The sequence below is a fragment of the Platichthys flesus genome, chromosome 2, assembly GCF_949316205.1.
Source record: "Platichthys flesus chromosome 2, fPlaFle2.1, whole genome shotgun sequence".
NCBI lineage: Eukaryota > Metazoa > Chordata > Actinopteri > Pleuronectiformes > Pleuronectidae > Platichthys > Platichthys flesus.
Window position 1 is genome coordinate 19,564,913 of NC_084946.1, and position 23,816 is coordinate 19,588,728.

Below are 23,816 nucleotides of genomic sequence, written 5' to 3' on the forward strand. Positions count from 1 at the left end.
TTGACATTTTCACTATCACTCGCTGCCACCCCCCCACAAAATCTTACTCCTTCACTTGACATCTCTCCGCACCTCAATTTCCATCCATTTCCTCTGCCCCTCTCTTCACCCACTCATCCTCGTGTGGGTCTCATGCTGTGTGTGTGTGTGTGTGTCTAAAAGTGTGCTGTTGAGCAATGACACGGCTGAGTGCAGCGGCCCTGGGGCAGTCATGCGCCGTGCTGCTCAGGCGGACGATGGAGACACGTGTCTCAGATCCGGTGACCATCCAGCTCAGACCCGACTCTCTCTTCAACCCTCTGTTCACACACACACACACACACACACACACACACACACACACACACACACACACACACACACACACACACACACACACACACACACACACACACACACACACACACACACACACACACACACACACACACACACACACACACACACACACACACACACACACACACACACACACACACACACACACACACACACACACACACACACACACACACACACACACACTGTCTTGCGATGCTTTTCTTGTATTCTGCCATGGGCCCCTTTTTTGTTGTTTTCCCAGCATCTACTGTCGCCATCATTTTTCAAAGATCCTCTACCCCAATCTACAACATTCTAAGAGCATGTCCTTGCAGGTGTTTTGTCCTTTATTCACTTTCAATCATCGTCCACTCCCTCTCTGTTACTAACACATATAGTTGTATCACTAACAGGAGGTGAAGATCCATCACACCCTCCTTTCTCCATGTGTTTACTCTCTGTCTCAAATCCTAGGCCTCTGCACACTGTAACCATCCCATCTCCTCACTCTCTCCATGTCTATCTAATGCTAATTGTCCACAAGACCTCAAAATGGTGATGAATATTCTGTTCACGTGGTACTTCATTCACACACAGTCACTTCCCACGACAAACCAGCTTACTTAGACCGAGACACATACAGCTGTTGTTACGTGAAGCACTGGCGACGGACAAACTGTTGAGGACGATTTTGCAACGGCTAAATGACATAACTGTCAAAATGCTTTCTTCTTTCCCATCTGCACCAGCTCATTCTCTCTTTTCCTCCAATCACAACTCCACATGCTCTTCTTGAGCCAATCAACTGCTGTCAAGGTTGAAAATCTCCCTCTCCATGTCCACCCCTGCACAAACTCTGGTTCCCAGGTCTTCTCCCTTCAAACGTCCAATCAGAGCCCCAGGGCCAAATTCCAGTGGGACCAGTGGGATGGTGGTATTTTGTGGCTGGTTTTGCTGGTCACTGTTTTTGTAGTGAAATAATATGAATACGTCTGTATGTGAAAATGATAAATTCCAAAGTTACTACAACTCAGTCAGTCAGTCAGTATGTTAATTTTGGCCTTTTGAGGGGTAATAGCTAATACAGTACTTATGTTGAAGAGGAGCTTCCATTAGCCTGAGCTAATTTAAAACTAACACACACAAAATCATGGAAACTGTCCCAGAGGATCAAACAATCAATTTTACCTGACCTCTGTCATCTGCGCTATGTGTAGCTCTAATTGTCTTGTTAATCTCCAATGATTTGAGTCTGATATCCAGAGGTCGGTTTTACAAATTCGGATGTTAAATGAGAAAGAGGTGTTTCATGTTTTATTTTGTTGTGATTAATTAAAATATACTCAGTGTAAACTCATGAGTGTCTTTTTATGATGAGGCTGAGTGTAGATGCCAAAATACACCTTGACTTCAAGGTCTATCCTTCAAAGCCAGAGGATGGAGTCACAGCAAAGTCATTGTTAATAGAAACGTGAGATAATCCTCCAGACAAACAAAACAAGATGTTGCATGAATGTGATTTTAAATGAAGGAGAACATTATTTGGATCAAGTTGTGAAGATTGAAAATGTAAAGTGAAATTCAGTGTATGGATGAAATTACGCTATGTGCCAGTGAGTTTTATAATCTCCAAATCAAGGGGCAACAGGCTATTTGATGAATCTTCTTCCATCCTAAAACTGAAAAAAGGAATACCATCCCCAAGGTATCTGAGCAGGATGTAACACTGCTCCTGCTTGAAGGTGTTTTTTTTTCTCTCTCTGAACTGCCTCTTGCATCTTTAATTTTTATTATTGCTCTTTGTTACAGGGAAATGCATTACAATGTTTGACACTTGATACCCACTGGGTTGAGAGGGATAAGGTTGGGTTTGATTATAAAAAGGAAATAAGCAGAGTGGCTAAGGAAGCAAACGAGAATGGAAACTCATACCTCCGCCAAAGCCCCATCAGTCTCCTTAAATTCAATCACGCAGCCCGAAATTACACACAAATGTCGAATAACAAGGTTTCGTGGAAATCCGTTAAGTAGTTTTTGTGTAATGCTAGAAACAAACCATCCAACTAATCGACAGGGGGGAAATCATTACCTCCTTGGCAGATGTAGAAAGAGAGATTAGAATGACTATGAGATCTTTGATGAAGTGAAATGTTGGATGTTTGAACAGGCTGGACTTTAGTATGGCCCACACTTCACACACCAGTCCGTGAGGGAGAGGCTGCTGGCAGATGATGAGGCCAATCAAGCCTCAATATAAGTTTGGCATCACCCAGCTGGAGGTTGATGTTAAAGATTGCTGTGATGTTGGAAGGAGAGTTCCCCATCAGAGCGTCTTCTCTGCTCTTCATCCCGGTCACATCTTACACCCAAAGGCGTGCGGGTACGTGCACGGCACAGTATTTACTGCAGCTCCCTGTCAGCGGCAGCAAACCTGAACAGTGGGTGTTTGAGACAAGCTCAGGATAGAGGGTTTTTCCTGGTCACGACTCGAAGGCAGAAAAACTCTGCACATGCAAATGCACACACACAGGAGCACATGTTGAAGTGTTGACGTATTCCTGCCATATTTATTGCAGCCATTTTAGAAAAGTGCTGGCTTCGATGTGTCATGTGATTTTTGTTCCCCCCTGAGGTGTGTGAAATGTGTGGTTGTGAATAGTGGATAAATATGATGGAGGCAGCCTTCAGCACAACAGCACACGCAGACAGAAACTGCAAAAAACACCTACACAAGCCCACACTTACAGCATACACACACGCACACAATCGCACACTTATCTACACAGAGAGAGAGAGAGAGAGAGAGAGAGAGAGAGAGAGAGAGAGAGAGAGAGAGAGAGAGAGAGAGAGACCAGACAATTAGTTTTCGGTTCAGAAAAAGCATCTTTGTCCCTTCACTTCCCTCCTAATCTCCTCTGTGTAGCAGTAATTATTCCTTTAGACGATAGTTAAGGTGAAGTCAAATCAAACTCCAGTCTAATAAACAGTAATCTAATTGCGGAAACCTTAATATATTAGTCCTATTTTTGCATACAGGATAAATTACGAACAGACATGCTGTAACAGTCAGTTAGAAAAATGACTGGACTGTTGATTTGCTATATATACTGGGAAATATAAGTATATATCTACAACAAGAAAAGTAGTTTTTTTATAATAGTGTGGTTTTTAATAACAAATTCAAAAACCCAAAGAAATGTTTATAACATTACAGGGTATACCTTATTACGTTAGTCATACCAATAGTAATATACTATGAATATATAATTGACACATAATAGCTGCAGGAGTAGCACTACTAGATTAATATTGTAGAATTACTGGCACAATTTACCAATTGTGGTTTTAGGGGGTTTTAATGTAAATATAGTACACATTATCTTAAATTAGGTGTGTTTTATTCCTTTACATTTAGTCTGTTAAATTCAATTGTGTGTGTGTATATATATATATAGTGTATGTTTTAACCTGACCTGTCTCTGTGCTGCTGAGACATGAATTCCCCTAGAGATCAAATAAGTCCTATCTTCCAATCAAAACACTATAACTATTGAGCCGTATGGCCTAGGAGGTAGAGTGGTCATTCTCCGACAAGAAGGATGGCAGTTCAGTCCCCACTCTTCCCCATCTGCATGCCGAAGTGTCCATGGCAAGATACTGAACCCCTAAAATAAAATAAAAAAAGGCCCCTCATAGTTGTTGAATGTACTCATTGTAAGTCGCTTTGGATAAAAGCGTCTGCCAAATGAGATGTAATGTAATGATTTGAAATAATAAAACACAATAATGGAGTTTTTCTTATTCCTGGTTCAACATGCATCATGTGTAATTACATCATAAGTGTTTAGAATGTTGTAAGTGTGTGCATTGTTTGTTTTTACGGAGTCGAGAGGAAGCGGTTCTCCCACTTGGCCTTTGCAGTTTGCGGTGTCTCCATATTGACAGTTTGACACTTACACCTACTACAGAGTTTCCCGTCATGGGTGGGCTATGCACCATGTGTGGTGTGTGTGTTGTGTGATAGAGAGGCAAAGGGAGAGAAACAGGCTGTATGCATAAGGTTGGACTATTTGTGTGTGTGTGTGTGTGAGAGAGAGAGAAGCTGAAGCCCAGTTTGCAGTTTAGATCTAAAGAGGAGATGTTTGGGATTGAACACAGTGGCCGCGGAGTTGGATATATTAGCGTGTCACCACATCTTATTTTGAGGAAGAAGACTAGTTATCCAGTAAGCATCGTGTAACAGAGCTTGCAGCAGCACATACAAGGACACACCAATTAATTTAAATGTGTCTCTTTCTGGTGCTATTAGGGTTTAATACTTGGAGTTTGGACTCCAGAATGCTACATGTGCGTGCAGGCTCCTTCAGGGATCTACTGCGCTGTCTGCAACGATTTATGTTCACATACTTGCAGTGAAGCTCGCTCATAGAGGCACATTGAAGGAAAATAAAACAGGAAAAGCTGAACATGACAGTTCTTTGTTAAAAGCTTTTATATCTTATGCGTGTTGGCGTATGTGGCTGTGTGTCAGTTCGACTTGAATTTAGGTTCTGGCCTTTATTTATATGTTTGTTATATTATTGTGTTGATAGTAAAGGGGCAGAAAAGGCCAATCATTGACAAGGAGCCGCGTGCAGTTTAACTGATATGGGTACATGCAGTTTCTTGGCAGATCTGTGAAGGCACATACCAACCAACATCTTTTTCTCTACTCGACAAATACATGCTGCCATTACAATTGTGTTTAAGTGTGTGTGTTTGTGTCTCCTTTATTTCCTGCCAAAATGCACCATTGCACCTACCACCATATGGTCAACTGAGCCGTTTAAAACCTCAGAGAATTATTGTCTATTTCTACGCTAGACAAAACCCCTAAAAGCCTGTTTAGCAAATCAGGCCTCAGTGACTTAGAAGACACAGCTGGATGCAGCTGGTTCCACAATCTGCTTCTGTACTATCGAGCAATTTCTATACAAATCATATTTTTGAGAGGGACAGTCTGATTTTAACTTTAACAGCTTTCTTACAATCAAGCTTTTCCTTGTGGCAACAAATCAGAGGTTGAAGAGGCGAGAAGAGGAGGTACTGACACTGCAGAACTAATGGTGAATGGGAGATGCAGGGAGGGAGACAGCTTCTTTATTGTACAGTAACTGTATGAGGGACTGCAGTTTCCCTGCTGTTGTGTGGTCCTCCCTGCTCCCAGCATGTAGCCTGCTGCTGCTAACGATGATAAGCACGAAGCAGAACCAAGGTCAGAGCTTTGTCACAATCTGAACCACCTCATCTCTCACAAAACACTTTAAATGATTAATACAGCCATGCAGCCGCAGCCCCGCTGGAGCTTCAATATTCACACTGTACAAGTGTCGGTAATGTCAGTGAGGTCTGAAAGACGTGCACTATACAGTACGGACCTAGAGATGGTGGATTGACATTTAAGTTAATATATTAAGAGAATCTTGAGACCATTTCCCACTTGATTAAAATAAATTGATCTCCAAGAAAATTCCGTATATCATCATAAAGTAACTATCACAATATAAAATTGAATATGAGGAAGAAGAGTTTATTAGCTGTAGCATCCACCCTTCATTTCATGTAGCCACTGTATGTAAGCACTATAAATCGAAATCAACAGGGAAAGAAATTTGCAAAAATATATTAAATCACTTCATAAGGTTCTTTTTTGTTGCTTAATGCATTAATTGATGTTAGTGTTTCGATCGCCCCCCTGGTGGCTGGCCTCGGTTATAAGTCATAAACCCAGTTAGTGGATGGGACAAGGGCCACACAAAAAAGTAGATGTTACTTTCATTTTTTCTCAATGATGTCTTTCTTTTAATATAGCTCTTATCACACGGGTTTGTATTTCGATTAAGTTATTTGATAAAATGAAAAGTCAGGATTGACAGCTGAAACTGGCTCCTGATTGGCCGGTGGCATGCAGCTGTGATGATGAGACAGACTTTTTCTGGCCTTGGGATACTTTATGAGCTCACTTTCATTTGGAAATGCTGCCTTTCACTACATTCTGCGTGTTAAGGACAGGAGACTGTAGAGAGCCAAGCAGCTCAGTCTGGCTTTAGACCTTCCTGAGCCATTGATGCGTCGGCCCCTCTCATTATATGGACTCAACTGAAACAGTGAGAGAAAGCTACATACAATGATGTAGAAAGACCTAGAGGCCTCTTTGATACAGCTTATTGTTATACACCGTGAATAGCTTCCACAGTGATTGACAGTCTGTCCTGCTGAGCTCATTTCCCCTCCATCTCCTCTCCTCACGTCATCTGTCCTATTCTACTCTCACCGGCTTTCTGTGCCATTACCTCTGTTTTTCTGTCTTATTTTTCCCTTTTCTCTCTTTTTATCCACATTTACTCCTAACTTCCTCCGACAGATTCCCCACCGACTCCAAAACCAACAGAGCTGCACATCCCTTGCTTAATGGAGGACAGACAATGGCAGGCTATGGCGGCTCTCCCTCACACCTCACCGACAAAATGGATAAACAGAGCACACGTGACGCCATCTGAATTCTGCCAGAGAGAATACACAGAATTAATGTGTGAAGCGATCGTTCCCATGTTTAATAAAACAGCTGCCTTTTCTACCATTCGGAAGGAAGCTGTTTCTTTCCAAAGGTCTATACAGTGCCCAGGAAGACTCAAGGGACAAGCCCTGTAGCTCACTCAGGTTATTGCACCACTCTGCTACTGAGCTGATCAAATTACGTTTACTTTCAGAGCAATTAGAGAATAACTTCATGACATTAGCTGCAAGGATTCAAGGAACATTGAGGCAAAGCCATTCTATGGACAGAGCTGTTTTAAGAGGCATAAATGATTTAGGACATTTGGTGGTATTCACCAAATGTCTCAAACTTAGTATTCTTTTAATTCCTTGTTAGATATTAATGGAATTCACAGGATGACCTGGAATCTTAAGGCATCAATCTGCATTAATTTAGTTTAAATAGGATTTACGTTAATTATACCAAATGGAAAATTAGTATGCTGCTCAACATAAGGGTTTGGCAATTTAAGGAAAGCAGTTAATTTTTGGTTTGATTTACTGTGGAACACGATACTGGTTTGATTCGATTGATTAATGATTTATGACAGGTTTGTTCAGTTCAGACAGTTTGGTGCTGATGCAGCCGAGATGGAGTCCCTCATGGCTTGCGCTTAATTTGATAATATTAACAAGGCAAAAAGTATGTCAACTGTCTGTGCACTCCCTGGCACCACACATGTCCAGATACTTTTGTATTTGTTTAACAGATTTGTGTTAACATGAAGAGTAATAACTTCCAAACTTGCCTTTGACATCAGTAATGCCTCCCCTTGCCCTGAGTAAGAAATGTGTGATTAATCAGACAGTGCAGCCATGCCTGTAGCCTGGGGGCAGTTTTACAGGAACCCGTATAAATCCAATTAAGTAGAAATAAGTAATTACAGCATGTGAATATTGTAAGAGTGCAGTGTTACATTGTGTGGATGCGTATAAGCCAGTTTGTTGATGGAAAATGTTATTAACCACGTACACTTGTCACCTTCAGTTTAACGTGTCCATACAGCTTCAGTTCCTTTACACAGAACTCCTTATCAGATATACTGTATTAGACCTTCAGTTGGACTTTCATTTGGCCTTAAAGCTTCATATTACTGGCACAAACCATTTCTTAATGAGGTAATAAGCTTGTGTTGTTCACTTCATTCCACGTTATCATGAGCTCCCTCCACATCCTTCATACAACAGAAGTGGTCCATGCTGCACGCAACAATTTCTATGTCTTTCCAAAACTAACAAGCCGACTTTGCCACCCTCTTCACACAGTGGTGGTACCGGCTGGTGAAGGTGACAAAGTTGGATAGTGTTAGAAATCCCATTGAGTCCTTTCCTCCCTCCTCTTCTTGCAAGAGAGACTGTCTGTACAACAGTATTCTCATATTCTCATTTTTTTCATTCTTTATCATTATTATGGCAGGTTTGTCACCCCAGCTTCAGGGCAGAAAGAAAACGTTCCCACTCCGACACAGAGTTGTTCAAACTTGTTTTTGTTGAACTATGAATTTCATGTTCATAAAACAGCTACAAAACCTGAGGGGAAAAGAGGATACACAGACACACAGCGAGTAACAGGGAGAGACGTAAGGTGAGACGTGAGATGACCATACATCCTCAAGATTATTGAAGGAGATTACCTGTTGCCATGGCAACAGTGGACCATTTCACCAAAGGTTGTGTTGGCTGATTCGTCTCATTCAAGACCCTCGTAGGTATCCTCATGCCTCATGCATAGTAACAGGCTTATCTCTGAAATACTGCAGAGGAGCACAACACAAATACACACAGAAACACCCATAGACGAGGGCTGGAGAGGTCTGTTTGTAGAATATGCACATACTTCAATCAGAGTAAAGGTCAAAATGTGCAAAGATTAAATATAAATCACCCTGAAATCTGACATGTCTGACGGCTCATTGATTTTTAGCCTGGTGCCCTTCTGAAGAGATTCTGAATCAACACAAGTCATACATTTCTCCCTATAAGGGTAGTAGGTTATATCAAAAAAATCCTTCACTAAAATGCCTCAATTATATCTTTAAGTGTTTAAATGTACAGTTTATTACACACACATTTTCAACTATAATAAGCAGGTCATTCATAATAATGATTCCCTATGAAGAAAATAATGCACATTACAAAACAAAATATGAATATTATAGTCAAGATAAAATATGCAATGCTTGCCAATAGATCATACCCACTGGTCCTTTAAATGTATTATAGCCCATAACATATAAAATAGGATTATGTGAACGTTAAGACACCTTATGCCAAATTCCCAACAAATCTCAGTTAAGTATGACGATAATTAGGGTGTTTTTCATTGGACAAAAAAATTGGCTGAGTTTGCTAACCTATTCGCTAGCTTCATGAGTCTGCCTTTCTCCAGTGACAATTTTTTAAGGTTTCTATAGTGTCTTTAATGTTTTTCAATAAATACTAGTACTGATGTAAGAAAGAACTGTTTGTCTCGGACACAAGTTGCACAGCTTACATGTTAGCTAACATGACTAACTAAAAGAGGGCAAGGCTGTATCAGTCAGAACCTTGGTTTATAATAACTAAATAAAACAATACTTTTTTAAATTGCAATATATTATTAAATGTTTACTAATGAGGCCAAATCAAATGAAACCCTTCAAAAGAAGGTCAAAGCTTTCTTGTCCTTGTTTTTTGATAAAAGATCAGTTTTGTTTAGGCATTAGAAACTTAATCAATCAGGCTGTGGCTTCTCAGATAAATTAAATTCTTACTCATGAAAAACTAAAAGATACTTACTGTACATACACATCAATACTCTCATTCAAATGAGCTAAAATGCTATTTTTAGTTGATCTTTACTCTTAATAGACTTTAGGGATACAAGCCGGTAATTAGTCAGTCGGTAATGACAGAACAACAAATCGGCATTCAATTCCCATGGTCCCTTGGGAGCACGCAAAAGCCTACTGTTTAGTTAGGTATTGGTTTGTTGAAGCAACAGCTGGGGGCACTGCTTTTCCGAGCAGTTGCCAAAAACAATTTACGTAGCAGAAAAAGAGGGAGGAACAAGATGACGGAATTAAAATAGTGCCAGTCCAACCAAACAGGCAACATGGATATATGGCAATTCCCATTTGTTTTGAGTATCAATTTTAGGTTTAGGGTTACCCTAACCCTAACCCTAACCCTAACCCTGCTTTATTATGATATTTGCTAAATGTGGCAGGTACACTTTACGTACAGAGAAATATTAACATGGCCACCATACATTATCTACTTTTACACTAATGTCATCATGTACATTGGGAAGGAAAACCACAGGGTTCCCACTACCGCTAACACATTACAGTCAGAGACTATTGAAAACTTTTTCTTTTGCACAAAATATCTAAATTCAACCACTTTCAATGATGCGTGTCTATTTTCTAATTTTTTTATCAAAGTACTAAACTGCTAAGATTTGAGGGACAGTTTGTAATTTAAATCCAAATGCAAGTTTAATCACATTGAACTTGGAATTTGGACTATTTTGGAAATTACATAATTAGACGTTGCTTCTTGGAGCATTCTTCTTACTTGGGCTCAAAATGCCACCAGTCTAGTGTGACAACAACTGAGAGCTAAAAGACATTAGAAGGTCAAGACCAAGAGAACATTACAAAGTGAACATGACATTGCTGCCGGCTAAGGGTCGGCCCTCAGCCTGTGTGTTTGGAAATACAACCTGCAACTCAGAATCACAAAGCTGCTCACAATTGCTTATGACTATGCGAATCAAAACTACATTCAGCAGAAGTCAAAATGATCTTCGAAAATGATCCAACCTGATTGTGGTATGTGTACTGCACGTTGATGTGTTGTGTTAACCTTTAACAATGAATTACATTATTTACAAGTCACTGATCCACAGTAAACAAACAAAGAATGGTGAATTCATGAAAATGCTGTATGAGTTTTTTCTAGCGGGCAGAGAATAGAAACAGAATGCAGATGTTTATAGATGTGTGAGCACTTTGTGTGTGTGTGTGTGTGTGTGTGTCAGAACTGTTGATGGAAATATACAAGGCTCCACCTCACCACCTGGTCTCACTGTGTACTCCTGTCTCCAAGGGTAATGGAGACAATTGGAACAACTTTTTTGAATTGCATGGGTCAGTGCAAGCTCACACACATACATACAGAGAGAGAGAGAGAGAGAGAGAGAGAGAGAGAGAGAGAGAGAGAGACACTATCCACACTTGTTTACATCGCGTTCAGGTCTGTTAGTCAAAACTGTGCATCTCTTACTGTTTAACCACAGGAGACCAAAAAAAAACAAACCAGAAAGAGGGGCAGTTTTTATCAATGTTAACAGCATGGCTATAAGTATGTCATCATCGTTCAGTTGGTCAGTCAGTTTGTGAACAGCTTTCATCCAGACTGAAATGATCTGAAACAGACATTCATGGCTCCAAGAAAACATACTCTCTATTGACTCTCCCTTTAAGAATCATGGGCAAGAGAGGCATTTTGCTAAATGTTATTGATATTCCACTCATATAACAGAAATGTGTTCACCGTTTTTACACAGAAATTGTTGAACGCTTTTCAGGGTCTTTCTCAATTGATAGATGCGGCCAATGCGGCCAATGAAGGAGGTGGCCTTCAAGGGCTGTGTAGACCACAAAGGCTGAGCTGATATCACACGGTCGGGTCCACAGACCAACTTGTACGCATTTTGAGGAACATTTCAAATGGGACCGCCACGTTGTGCCACTGTGTCCAATCAGTCTTCAAATGCTGTCTACAAGGGCGTCATGAAGAGAGACACAGCTATTATACCTGCTTAGCATCAGCACAGTCAAGCTGAAGGCACATGTCTCCTACCAAGCAGGTGTTAGTCACTGTGCTGCTAGGATGGCTGCAGAATCTTAAATTTGTTTTTATAACTTCAGGTCAGCTTGTGGAAAATTGTTCAACGGATTGAAAGAATGTTTATACTGCCATCACTTCTGTGAAGCAATTTCAAATTGTGGTTCTCATTGGAGAAGCTGAACAAGTTTAAATACCAACCAGTTAAAAGCTCAATAGCCGCAGGCCAACAAGCTGATATTCACATCAAGCCCTCCTCATCACAGAGCTGTGCGTCCACCTGAAGTCAAACCAATGAGACCCTCCACTATGACTCATACTGAAAAGTCAACAGAGCTACGATGAAATAATCTTTGACAGGCTATATAGGTGGTAAATACACATCCTGAGGCTGAATAGATAAAGAAAGGGAGGACTAAACAGGGAGAGAGATGCAGACAGATATAGAGTGCAAGGGAAAGAGAGCAGATGTGGCCTTTGGGCTGAAACTGCTGAATCACCATGTCTCCTCTCATTACTTCATCGCATCATGAACCCAGTGCAGTTTTCCCTGGAGCCAGAGACCGACTGTCGTGATAACAAAGGCACGTATAAAGGGAGGGACGGAGAAGAGGTGAGACGAACAGGAAAGAGCATCAGACCAACATCAACAGGAAGTAATAAAAGGTAGATTCCCAGATGCTCTCACTCTCCCTTCCCTCTTAGCCTCTCCTCACCTTGAAAGGCCGCGGAGGACAATGTATCTTCCCTCACCCGTCTCAACGGGCTGGGCTCTGTTACATAAAGATACACAAGGCTACTCAGACACTCTGTATTGCCTGAAAATACATTTACTCTTTCATCTTGGGTTTATTGCTGGACTCCCATTGTGGTCTCTCTTTGTGGCACAGCCAGAGTAAGCCATCATGGAAGCGCAGTTGATATTTGAGAGCTTAGAGAGTGCAGCCGTCAGATGGAGAGAGACTCATACCTGCAGTCGCTTATGCAACTGCCAGCCAGCACTGAAAAGGAGAAATGCCAACGTTATTCAGAGCTATGGCCCATTTCTACCAGCAGTTCCCTCAATTTGCACTTCATGCCAAATGCTTCTTTTATGCTAATTTAATCTATTTCAAGATACAAAGTTAAGATTACTTTAGAGAGTAATATTTAAATAAGGAGAATAGAGGACGTTTTAATTCCAGGAAAAGTCAAATGAAGGTGAACAAAAGAACACAGACGGAGAAAGAGAAAGTCAAAGTGTTATTTTTTGTCATTACTATCATCTACTCTGGAAATCTCAACAAAAAACTCTGTGACGAACATTTGTAGGATGCTTTATCGCAGTTAATTGTAATTGACAGGTGGACATGGCCGACACTAATTGGATGCCTTTCCCTTTCAGTCCTGCCATCAATCTGTTCATCATAATTCACTGGTCTGGGCGTAAAAAATTGTCTTTCTTTGTGATTTCATCCTGTTTTTATGATATCAAATTGATAAATAAAACCAAACTTTCTGGAAGAATTAACAATAGAACATACATCAGTGTGATAATAACTACCAAAAATAAAAGTAACCATCTTTTGCAAACATTTGATGTGTATTTAGATTTTTCAGTTTGATCTATGTTCCATCTGCTATCATGGAGGAGGCAGAATTTATGACCTATACTTCAGTCAGCCAACAGGTGGCGATCGAGGCGCTTTGGCTTCACTTTTGGGGAGTAGTCATGTCATCCATCTTTATAAACAATCGTTGGTACCCATCTTTGGGTCTTGTTAGAATCCATTTAAGTCAGCCAATTTATCCACACACCTGAGCCATCCGAACGACTCCACGACCCATCTCATTATAAAAGGACTCGTTCACAGAGACTCTGCCACATCGTCTCACACCCATTGTGGTAGAAACTGTTTTACCAACTTCTGAGTCTTTTGCACTTCAAAGCTCTGTTACCTTTTCTGTTCCACCAAAATAATCTGTTTTACCTATGCCTAAAGTATGATACCTGCTGCACTCAGCCAGCTCTGCTTGTTAGATTTAAATGTTTGGACGCCTGGCTAGCTCCACTGCTTCCGACCTGAACAAAATTGCACTGGTTGGAGAGTCACCTGACTTGAACCCTGGAATCATTATCATATAATTCATTCATTTATTCTGTCTATTCACAAATTCCTTTTGGTAATACTCTTTAAATTAAGGCTAGTCTGTGACACCAGACATTTTCTGAAAACCAAACATATATTAATAAATCACTCTGTCCCTAAAGGCTTGTCTCTGTCTTGACCCAACAGAATGGGATTTCCACACATAATTGATTTTAAATTGCATTATTCTTTAGCATGACTTTTGCTGACCCCGCAAAATATATAGATCTATATAATTATAATTTCTTACTGTTCCAAGGTCAATGTATGTGACTGGAGAGGATTAATCCAAACTCTGGAATGCACTTCCTATAGACTAAAAGATTATTATCAAAGTCTGTGCCAATTTTAAAACTGTATTGGATGTATCCTGTGTGTATCACACAAGAATTTCCTGTGTGAATTTCAGTTTTCTGAATTATATGAGTGGAAAATCATAACGTTTAGCAGAATGCCTCTCTGGCCCATGATGCTTAAATGGCCACGCTGTCTGCAAGCATCTTCTGCCTAAATAATAATCATTAATATTTATGTTTATGTAATATAAATGAGTTCTCTGGATTAATAATTGTTGACATCTGAAAATAATGAGTCAAATTCATTGCATTGCATTTCTTAATTATATTATCCAAACATGAACAAAGACATAAACTGTAAGCTGCCCTTGTCCTGCAACTAGGTTGCATTTGTACTACAGGATTTTTTTTCTGCAGGATGTGGCATGTCAAATATATTAGAAGTCATTGCAAACTCACTCAGTATCAGTTGGAATGCATGACTCACAAATGTAGTGTAATCATATCCCCTCCTTGGGAAACCACACTTTCATCATGTTGTGTGTGTTTGTTACAGGTGTCTGAGGTGAGGCAGCAACAAAAAGCAACAGTGATTTTAAAAGTGACTTTATGTTCCCGAAAGGCAGCTGTGATGTGTTTTTACTGGTTATGTCGCTGATGTGTTCATGCAGGGGAAAAGCAGTAAAAACAAGCCTCTCTCTGTCCATTTCCATTCATATTTGGCAGTTAACAATTCAAACGATCAGCCTGTAAAAGCCATTCTAGCCACATACATGCAGTTCTGTATGGTAATTGCTGAGATAATTTAAGTGTCGCATTAAAATGCCTCTACAACACCCCATCATGGGCGGCAGCTCTCCAATCATAAGCCACGACACAGTTTCAGCAGGATTACCATAACTGCAGTCACATTCAGTCCATACATTGTATCCCACGGAGCCTCGACTCACTGAGATAATCCTGTGCTGATTACGCCAAAAAATAAAATCCACTGCACTAGACAGTTGAATCCATTATGTCCATTTTCAAAACACTAACTCAGACCCTCCGGGTACATGGCACCAGTTTATTTCACAACAGAAGCCAGTACTACAGCTATAGATTGTATTATGGCACAGACATACTGTTGAACAGCCCCTCGGAGAAACTGGAATTTGTACGAAGTGACAGAGCATTTAGTCGCATTTGCATTTTAAATCGTGTAGAGCCTTAAATCTCAGCATCAGACACCTTCAATGGCAAAGTCCAAAAGAAAGGTGTAATTGTATTCAGTTTTTGGCACTAAAGCATTATCACATACATTTCGATGCCAAAAGTCGACTCAAGGAGAATTGGATGATTTCCTCTATTTTTGGAACTAAAGGGACACTTCTGCAGAATAGTTTTTACATTATCCTTTTAAATGGCTGACAAACAGCAAGGAAACTCTAACAAGACTCATGAAGTCAACTGTACTTGTTTGTTTGTCCTGGAGCTTTTTACCATATTGCATGGACATCATCTACAAAGTGTTTTCAGGTGTCATTGAACTGTAGATTCTTAGTCCCCTCCACCTTTAGGACTTCATGTCATTTCTTTCCCAACCCCACAAACAGCAACAATGCAATATCAAGGTCTCCGTACTCACTTGTTGTGCTCTGTTCTTTTAACCCTACCACATGGTTTTTGTTTAGAACTGTAACAACACTCAGTTATGTGGGATTCTAAACGACAATTGCCATATAACAACACTCCATAACGTCATTTAATCGAAAAGGTCAAATTTGTCTTGTGCGGCCGTCACTTTATCACACGGGCACCAACACAAGGCTGATAAGATAAAACTACAACTAGATAATGGCAGCAATGAGGGGCTGTAAAATCCATCATCAGCCACACATCAGCGTCCAGACAGAGAACCTTTACAGCCGGAAAATGTGATTTGCAGGGGGCAGAAAGCAGCGAGTGGAATAGCAACATCATTTAAGTGCCAGGGGCTCACGTTTCATGTCTGGAGAGGGAGGTTTTATTCAGAGCTACATGCAGTTGTACGAACCGGGTTGATGTACGAGGTGATAGCAAAGGCATAATATCCTGCTCACCAACTTGTGCTGTCAAGGGATGACAACACTTATTCATTGCTCACATTTACATAAACACACTCGATGCACACATGATGTCCTTAAGCCTCTAATAAACACACAAAAATAGAGACAGGTGAGAGAGCTGGGTGGTGGGATGTATGAATCCAAAACCCAAGAGAGATGATATCCTGTCTGTTCAGATTAACGGAGCAATTGCGAGGAGAGAGGAAATAATATATATATATAAATATAAAGACATACAGCACAAATAAAAACAGACTGAGATATAAAGATGGAAAATATAAATTCTACGATTCACGCATGATAAAAATCCAATGCGTTCGTTCGGCTTCTGTTTGGAGAATCTCATCAAGGAATGCACGAATAAATTATCTCATTTTAAATTAGTGTCAGTCAGCATGGCTTTTTGAAATGATAATATTTTTACAGCCCAAATTTTTTGAAAGAGTGCGCCTGTTTCACTTAATATTGAAATCCCCTTCAGCGACAACGCTCAGCACATGCTACAATTCCCATCAACCACCTATAAGTCAATTGGACAACCCTCAACCAATCATCAAAGCTGCTAGTATCTTACCACTCATGCTGGGGCTCGTCAATGACCAACAGGATCTTGAACTTCTTGGAGAGGGAGGGAGAAGGCGCCGACTGCTCCACGAACCCGGCGGCGGTTGCAGCCGTCTGTTTAACCGCGTTGGTGATGGAGCTGAAGGAGCTGAAGAAGCCAGAGGAACCACCGGAGGAGGAGGACTGGGCCTGTGGAGACGGCTGAGCCACCTGGGATAGACGCCGCTCCTGAGCTGCAGGGGAGCTGGCCGGCGCCTGGGACGGTGCTGGAGTTTTGGTCGGGGACAGGGCAGGGACCGCCGCTGGGGCAGGTGCTGGGTCCAGCTGGTCAGTAGAGGAAGTGGTTGGGGGAGGAGGAGCAGCTGGGTCAGGCCTCTGGAGGTCAGTCATGTAGCCATTGGGCAGGTTGGACAAGAAGGTGCTGTCAGAGAGCCGGCGACGGAGGAAGTTCATGATTGCGGTTGGAAGGTTGGTCCTTCAGTCAGTCGGTCGGTCAGTTGCTCTCTTAGTGGGTCTCTGGATTTCTTGGCTGAATGGAGGAGAGCAGAGACAAGCAGAGAACCCCACTGATCCGAGGTTGGGTGGATGACAGAGAGCAAATCAGTCCAGATGGTTGAGAGGCAGGTGACGGAGAGCTGCTTCTGTGATGCAGGGATGTGAAGCGAGGAAGGAGAGATGGATGAAGCGATGGATACAGCTCTGGTCCAGTCTTCTAGAGACAGCTCTCCAAAGCTAAAGCAGAAGAACAGCGTGTGCTGTGGTGTTCCTCCTCCTGAGCCTTATGCCTCCTCACAAACGAGTGTGTGACTTGACAGAGAGTGTGTGTGAGTCTGAGGGAGAGAGAGAGGTGTGGTGTCGTCCCCTCCTATGAGATACTGGTGCTCTTCCCCCTCTACTCTGCCCGCCTGCCTCTCGAACTGCTGCAAGCTGAATGCGCTCAGGAGATGCAGCTCTCTCTGCTTATCTCACTCTTTCACTCGCTCACGCTCACTATGCCCTTCTCTCCTCACTCTCTCGCTCGGCACGCTCACTGGCTGTCTCCCCCTTCCCCTCCCCCGCGCCTCCTCCTCCTCCTCTCTCCTGTCATCATCCTCCTACATCATAGGCTGTGCGTGTGCGTGTCGTGCTGCAGCCTTGTAGCGTTGAGTGCCGTGTGCAACCAGTGGAAGGGGGTTTCCTGAGATCGTGCCGTAGGTGGAGTTCACAGATGGAAACGCCATCCATCCTGTGCCGCAAGCCCCACCTCCATACTATGTCTTCCATCCATCCATTCCTTTAAACCCCACTTCTCAACCCAATATTTCCTTGATCTCTTTTTACCTCCATGTAAGGGCATCTAAAAGATGAATTCTTAAATGAAAAAATAGCCCTGTGAGAATAGACTTGTGCCAGTAATTTGCTAATAAAAGCACTTGGCGTGACGGGGGGGCAGGGAGGAAAACAGAAACAGAAGGACATCGACACATCCATCCCTCAAGGTTCTAACTGCCGATGTAATTAGTCAAATGATTCCCTACAGTGAAACGTGTTACCCTTAAATAATGGGTCCTGTTTTACTGCCTATTTTATTAGGCTTAATCTAATGGTGGTGCTGCCCAGAGGAGACAGAGTCGTGACAGGTGTGACATTGGTTGCATCATTTTATAATCTGTGTAATAGGATCTGATGATGATTATTTGTTGTCGGTAGCATTCATATTGGATGTAGCCAGGATTAAAAGGTAGCGGCGACTTTTCTATTATAGGAACATCGTCAGCAAATCTACACTTCTCAATTTCCAAGAAGAAAAACCAATCACAAAACCGCATTATAAAATAAATCTATATTGAGTCAAACCATAGATGCTGCTTGTTTGCTTCTTTATTTTCTGTGTCTTTCCCTTCTAATTCCTAAACAATCTCCCCCCATGCCCCTTCTCCATTATATAACTCAGTATTTCAGGGGATGTGATGAACGTGATACCTAGATGCCGTCAGCGGCAGCCGGCAGCGTCTGCTCTGTTTGCTGCTCTAAGCTTCACTTCAAAAAAGAAAGAAAAAAAAAAAAACAGCCAGAAGATGACAGGACAAGGAGAGAGAAGGAAGATTACTCAAGCGGGAGGAAAATTCCACACACGTCTGTGCCGCACTAAAGGGAACAGCCTGGCATTAGAAGACTGCAGCAGAAGAAGACCTATACTACAGTCTACGTCTCCATTGTCTTCAATGGGTTATTCCTGAAAGGATGTTAAGCTGTTATTTAGAGATATTCACCGGCAACACCACTTATTGGATTTCCGCTTTCATTTTGATTTGATTGGCACTGTTCTACAATCTCAATTAATGGAAATACATTCCTTGACCCTTACACATTCGAAAGGTTGCTTTCCAAACTACTCGTGTGCTCACATCTCTTTTGAATCTCTGCTTCTTTAATGTGACTCATAATTTGAGTTTTTTTTTTTTTTTTTCACATGAGACATGGGAAATGATTACTGCACATTACTACACCACAGCCGCCGGCATTCACCTTTTTATTCACCCCTTATTTTTGTTTCTTTGACATAAAGCTGCTACAGAACTATGCACTGTGCTTGTAAAGACTAATGCCTCTGAAGTGCACCTAAATATATATGATATGTAGCTTGACAGAAAATGTGCCGATGCCAGAATAAGATGAGTCGACAACCCATTCTTCTTGTCATAAAGAAAACTGGACATGTCCAATGACCTACTGCATGTGCTCATAAACAGGTCTCAGGACTCAAGCACGGGCATAAATTGTGTTGTAAAATAATTCATAAATGTCACCGTTCTCAGTCCTCAAAAGAGTTTTTTTTACTTTCCTTGCATAACTTGATGCAGGATGCATATTTGTAGCCAGTCACGATGAGTCAAGCCCAGGGAGGAAGAGGGGCTGTGTTAAGTCAACCAGAAGAGAACCAGAGTGAGTCACACACAGAGCTGCAGTGTGAACTGTAGCGACATCCTAAGCTCATCCTGGCCTACATGTTTCATGACACAGATACACAACACACAACACATAAAACAGTCGTTATACAACAGTATGTGTATGCATGAAATTATGCAGGGGCAGAGTTGAAGATACACACTTTGTCTGGGTTAAGATGAGACAGAGACGCTGGGGTGTATATTTTTTAACCTTAATTTGTATACCTTCTACTGCTGGTTTGTGGAAACACAGTATAGGAACATTCATGTTGCCAGGAACATCACTCATCCGTGAACACATGCATTCACAATACGCATTTGCTAATTAATCCTTACATATACTGACACTGCTGAAATACAAACACATCTAACCCCCTGTCTTGATTGGCATTACTATTAAAGACCAGTATACACACATACACGCACACGCGCACACACGCACACAATCAATATTCTCAAATGAATGAAGGTGTGGGGTAATTTATCAAACATGTTTGCAACAACGAATGATGAAATACATGGAACACTTTCTTCATTCATTCATTTATAGGATGAATGCGATTAATGTGTCAACTATTTTTAGTGGTGGGGGGGGGGGGGGTAGGATGTTTCATGATCTGACAGCTGGTGTATTTGTGGTTTAGGGTTTTTTCCTGCAGATACTTCAGATGTGTGTTATCCTCTGTGTCCTGTGGTTTCATTGATTTGAAAACTGAGAAATATTTTGACTTTGTGAAGTATCTAGTATAGTGATCTAAAATCTGTGCTACATCCTCAGCAAGGCTTGCACTTAAAAGCAAATTCACATATTTAATGAATTATTCAAATTTAAAAATGACTTTAGCTAAATTCCAGTTCCAGTTTTATCAGATTGATAAATGCACTTTTTTAATGACTGGCTGATAAAAACAGGATAATAGTGTAGACTCTGCATATCGATTATCAATGATAGCTCTCTGAATTCATTTAAACAGTGCTGTGTGGATGGATGGAGCCAATAGATTAAAACACCCACACAACTCAAATATGTGCTGCTAATCCCCTCCAAAACACCATTTAACCAGGCTTCTGAACACCACCCCTATACACACGCACACAAAACGTAACCTGCAGAGTGTTGCAGTGCTGCTGAGACTGATGCTCATATTTATGATGGTTATTAGTTTATTTTAGGCACAAGATGAAATTCAACATTCAAAACTACCATGGCAACAAGTAGAACAGAAGGTGACCTACCAAGCACAACAATAGAACACCACAAAGCAGCCAAATCACTGCTGCTACTGCAGGTTTTAGTTATCACATGGTTGTCGCGTTTGGCCGGTCCCAAGCTGGCAGTGCTAAGCTAGTATAGACTCAGTTTGATGATGAGTGACGTTATTGCAAAGTTGATCATAAGATAAACATATAACTTTTTTTAAACATAAATTAGCAGGTGATCCTGGCATGTCAAAATATGTGTAGCAGAAACGACAACACATGGAGACATGGCAAAACTACACAGGCTGCTATTTAGAGCATATGCAACATTAACATGGCATTTTAAAGCCCAAAATTCAGATAATAGATGTAAGACTCTTTTATATTTTACTTTCTAAGACAATGAGGAAACCCTGACTAAGATAATCTAATTTAGACAATTCAAACAATCAACCTTAAGTGAGTAGAGATGATACATTATGTTTAGAGTAAATATCACATCTAAACAAAAGATATCACAATTGCAAATTCCTCGACTGGACTCGAAATATGATTAAAAGCCTGAATAAAGATTTACTGTTGTTGGTCTGACATGTGTTGTATTGTCATCAAAAAATAATGTACATCTTCATTTACATATCTTTTAATATGATACATGGATTCTATGTATTTTGTATAGACTGAGGATAAGGCGTTGTTACATGAGCCAACCAACACTTGCTAGCTGAAAGAGGCGGAAACTTAATTTACCACTGGGTCTGATGAAAGTTTGTGTGTGTGTGTGTGTGTGTGTGTGTGTGTGTGTGTGTGTGTGTGTGTGTAAGTAAGAAACCCATGTAGGTGGAACAAGCAGCATCATGTATTGATTTTATGGCAATTTCTATTAAGAGCCCTCAAGTGATGTTTACATTAACACACAGGCCACTGCTGTTATAGAATATATGGAGGATAGTAGCACTGCACTCAAACTCTCCAGTTACCTCAACTGTGCAGTTCAGTTTGGCTTTCACTTGCTCCTCACTCTCTTCTTATGAATAGTATTGACTTGCTCCCTGCTCTGTGACACTGCAACCGTTTTCTGTGGAGTAACATGAAAGTAGCAGTCTCGGTTCTTCTCCTCCTGTGGGGCTCTGCGGAGGCATTTGTGTCGACAGAAGCGCATTGGGTTTGTGCGCTTAATGGTGCATTTTCAATTGATGGTTCCTCACTAGGCATGGGCAGCAATGAAAATCACCATGGCAACAGCTGTGCAAAAGCTGAAGCGATTCCTCACGGTTATTGTGTGTGTGTTTATCAGTGTTTGCACTTCAGGATTTGCACCCCTCAGTGTGATCTGTAGGCTATTTCCTCCTTGTGCACCCCTCTGAAATTGAGTTAGGGTCTGTAAGATGTTTAGGTTTTAATTGCAACTGATCAACTGCATTACAATTATTTTCTAAATTGAACCAATTAAAAAGGTCCTGACATCTAAATGCCTTTTTTTCTGAGGCAGCCATTAATACTCTAGGAGAGGCACTGCGAGTTGAAAAAATCAGGTGGCGCTTTCTGACTAAGGCACAAGATAGAAACATCGCACAAATCATGTGAAATTAGAAAATCTATATCCAATCAACACATACGATGATTCCGTTTAGTTAGTTCTCCTTGTTCTTGTTCCAAACTCAAAGTTACAAAGGCAGCCTTTGCTTTCACTCCAATCACAGCAGCCATTTTCACACAGGCCCACACAAACACTATGAGGAAAGATGGAGGTGTGAGGGAGACACTGATTTCTCACTGTGGTTAGCAAAATAATTGAACAAATTTCTTGTCTTCTTGCCTTCCGCCTCCTTCTTTACTTTACTACCTGGGTTGACTCCCCGACCCTCTGTGCCCAATAGGTTTACAGCTGAAAACCATAAGCAACACAGCATGAAAGGCGCCTGTTTCAGTCCTTAATATCACATCTTCACATACAGTTTACTATACTCTGTAGTCTCCTTAATGCAGCTATAAAAATATTTTTATTATAACTATGGAACAAGGGTCCCATACCTACAGAATATTATGTCTCAGCTCTACGGAACTTTATAGCAACTTTCACCTCGCTGCTTTACTCTCAACCAACTTTTCTCAGGAGTTGAAAGAGGAAAAAAACTGAGTGAATCAAAACTGAGTGAATCATAGGCTGACATCTGTTGGATACAATGATTGGCCCTATCAAGTAAAAAATCAAGTCATTCGTGAGATGCCAAGAATCAGTTATTGTAGGTTTAAAGCTGAACTTGGTAAAATGTCTTAATTCACAATGGAAGACAATGTGTCATGTGAAATGTGTATCTCAAAGAAATGGCAGCTGACTCTCTCAGGTCATTAATTGGGCTTATGAGCCACTGTTTTAGTTCATTTACCTTGTTTCCACTTGATTAAGCCACTAGATGTTACCTACCCAGTACCAGACAGCTGACAGACAGCTGGTAAACATAGACACTATGAAGAAATAGTTGGGACCTGGTGGAAGATAATCCAAAGCAGAAATTAGGTTTTGGGATTCGGTGTGACGAGAAACATGACTCTACATAAATGCTATACGGTTAATTTGTCTGCTACGTTGTTAATGTTTGTTAATATGTAAGAATACATTTTTTTTAATTGCGGCTTTATTGATTGAAATGCTCAATCCATTAATTAACTAGCCTGCTCCTTTATTATAATTAACTCAGGATTATTTGACCATAAAAATACAAATCTGAATGAACCCTATGAGGATGATATTATTCATGAGGAAAGCAGTCAATGAAGTAACAAGCTATAGGGAGGGAGAAAAGGCCAGAGGCCATGAGAATAACATATAACATAAGGAATCATTTACGCCTCTAGAGCCTGATCACATGTATGAAT

The 23,816-nt window shown here is 41.0% G+C and overlaps 1 protein-coding gene across 3 annotated transcripts in view; it reads right to left on the reverse strand.

The window, feature by feature from the left end:
* syn2b (synapsin IIb) overlaps positions 1–17,865 on the reverse strand; it is a 63,752-nt gene extending 45,887 nt beyond the window's left edge. For 2 of the 3 annotated variants that reach the window (XM_062404872.1, XM_062404864.1), the window contains exon 1: positions 16,817–17,865. In XM_062404872.1, coding sequence (XP_062260856.1) covers positions 16,817–17,259 — 443 coding nt within the window. In that variant the 5' untranslated portion in view covers positions 17,260–17,865. The remainder of the gene's footprint in view (positions 1–16,816) is intronic. The other variant, XM_062404857.1, reaches the window with a different exon arrangement.
* Positions 17,866–23,816: the final 5,951 nt, after the last annotated feature.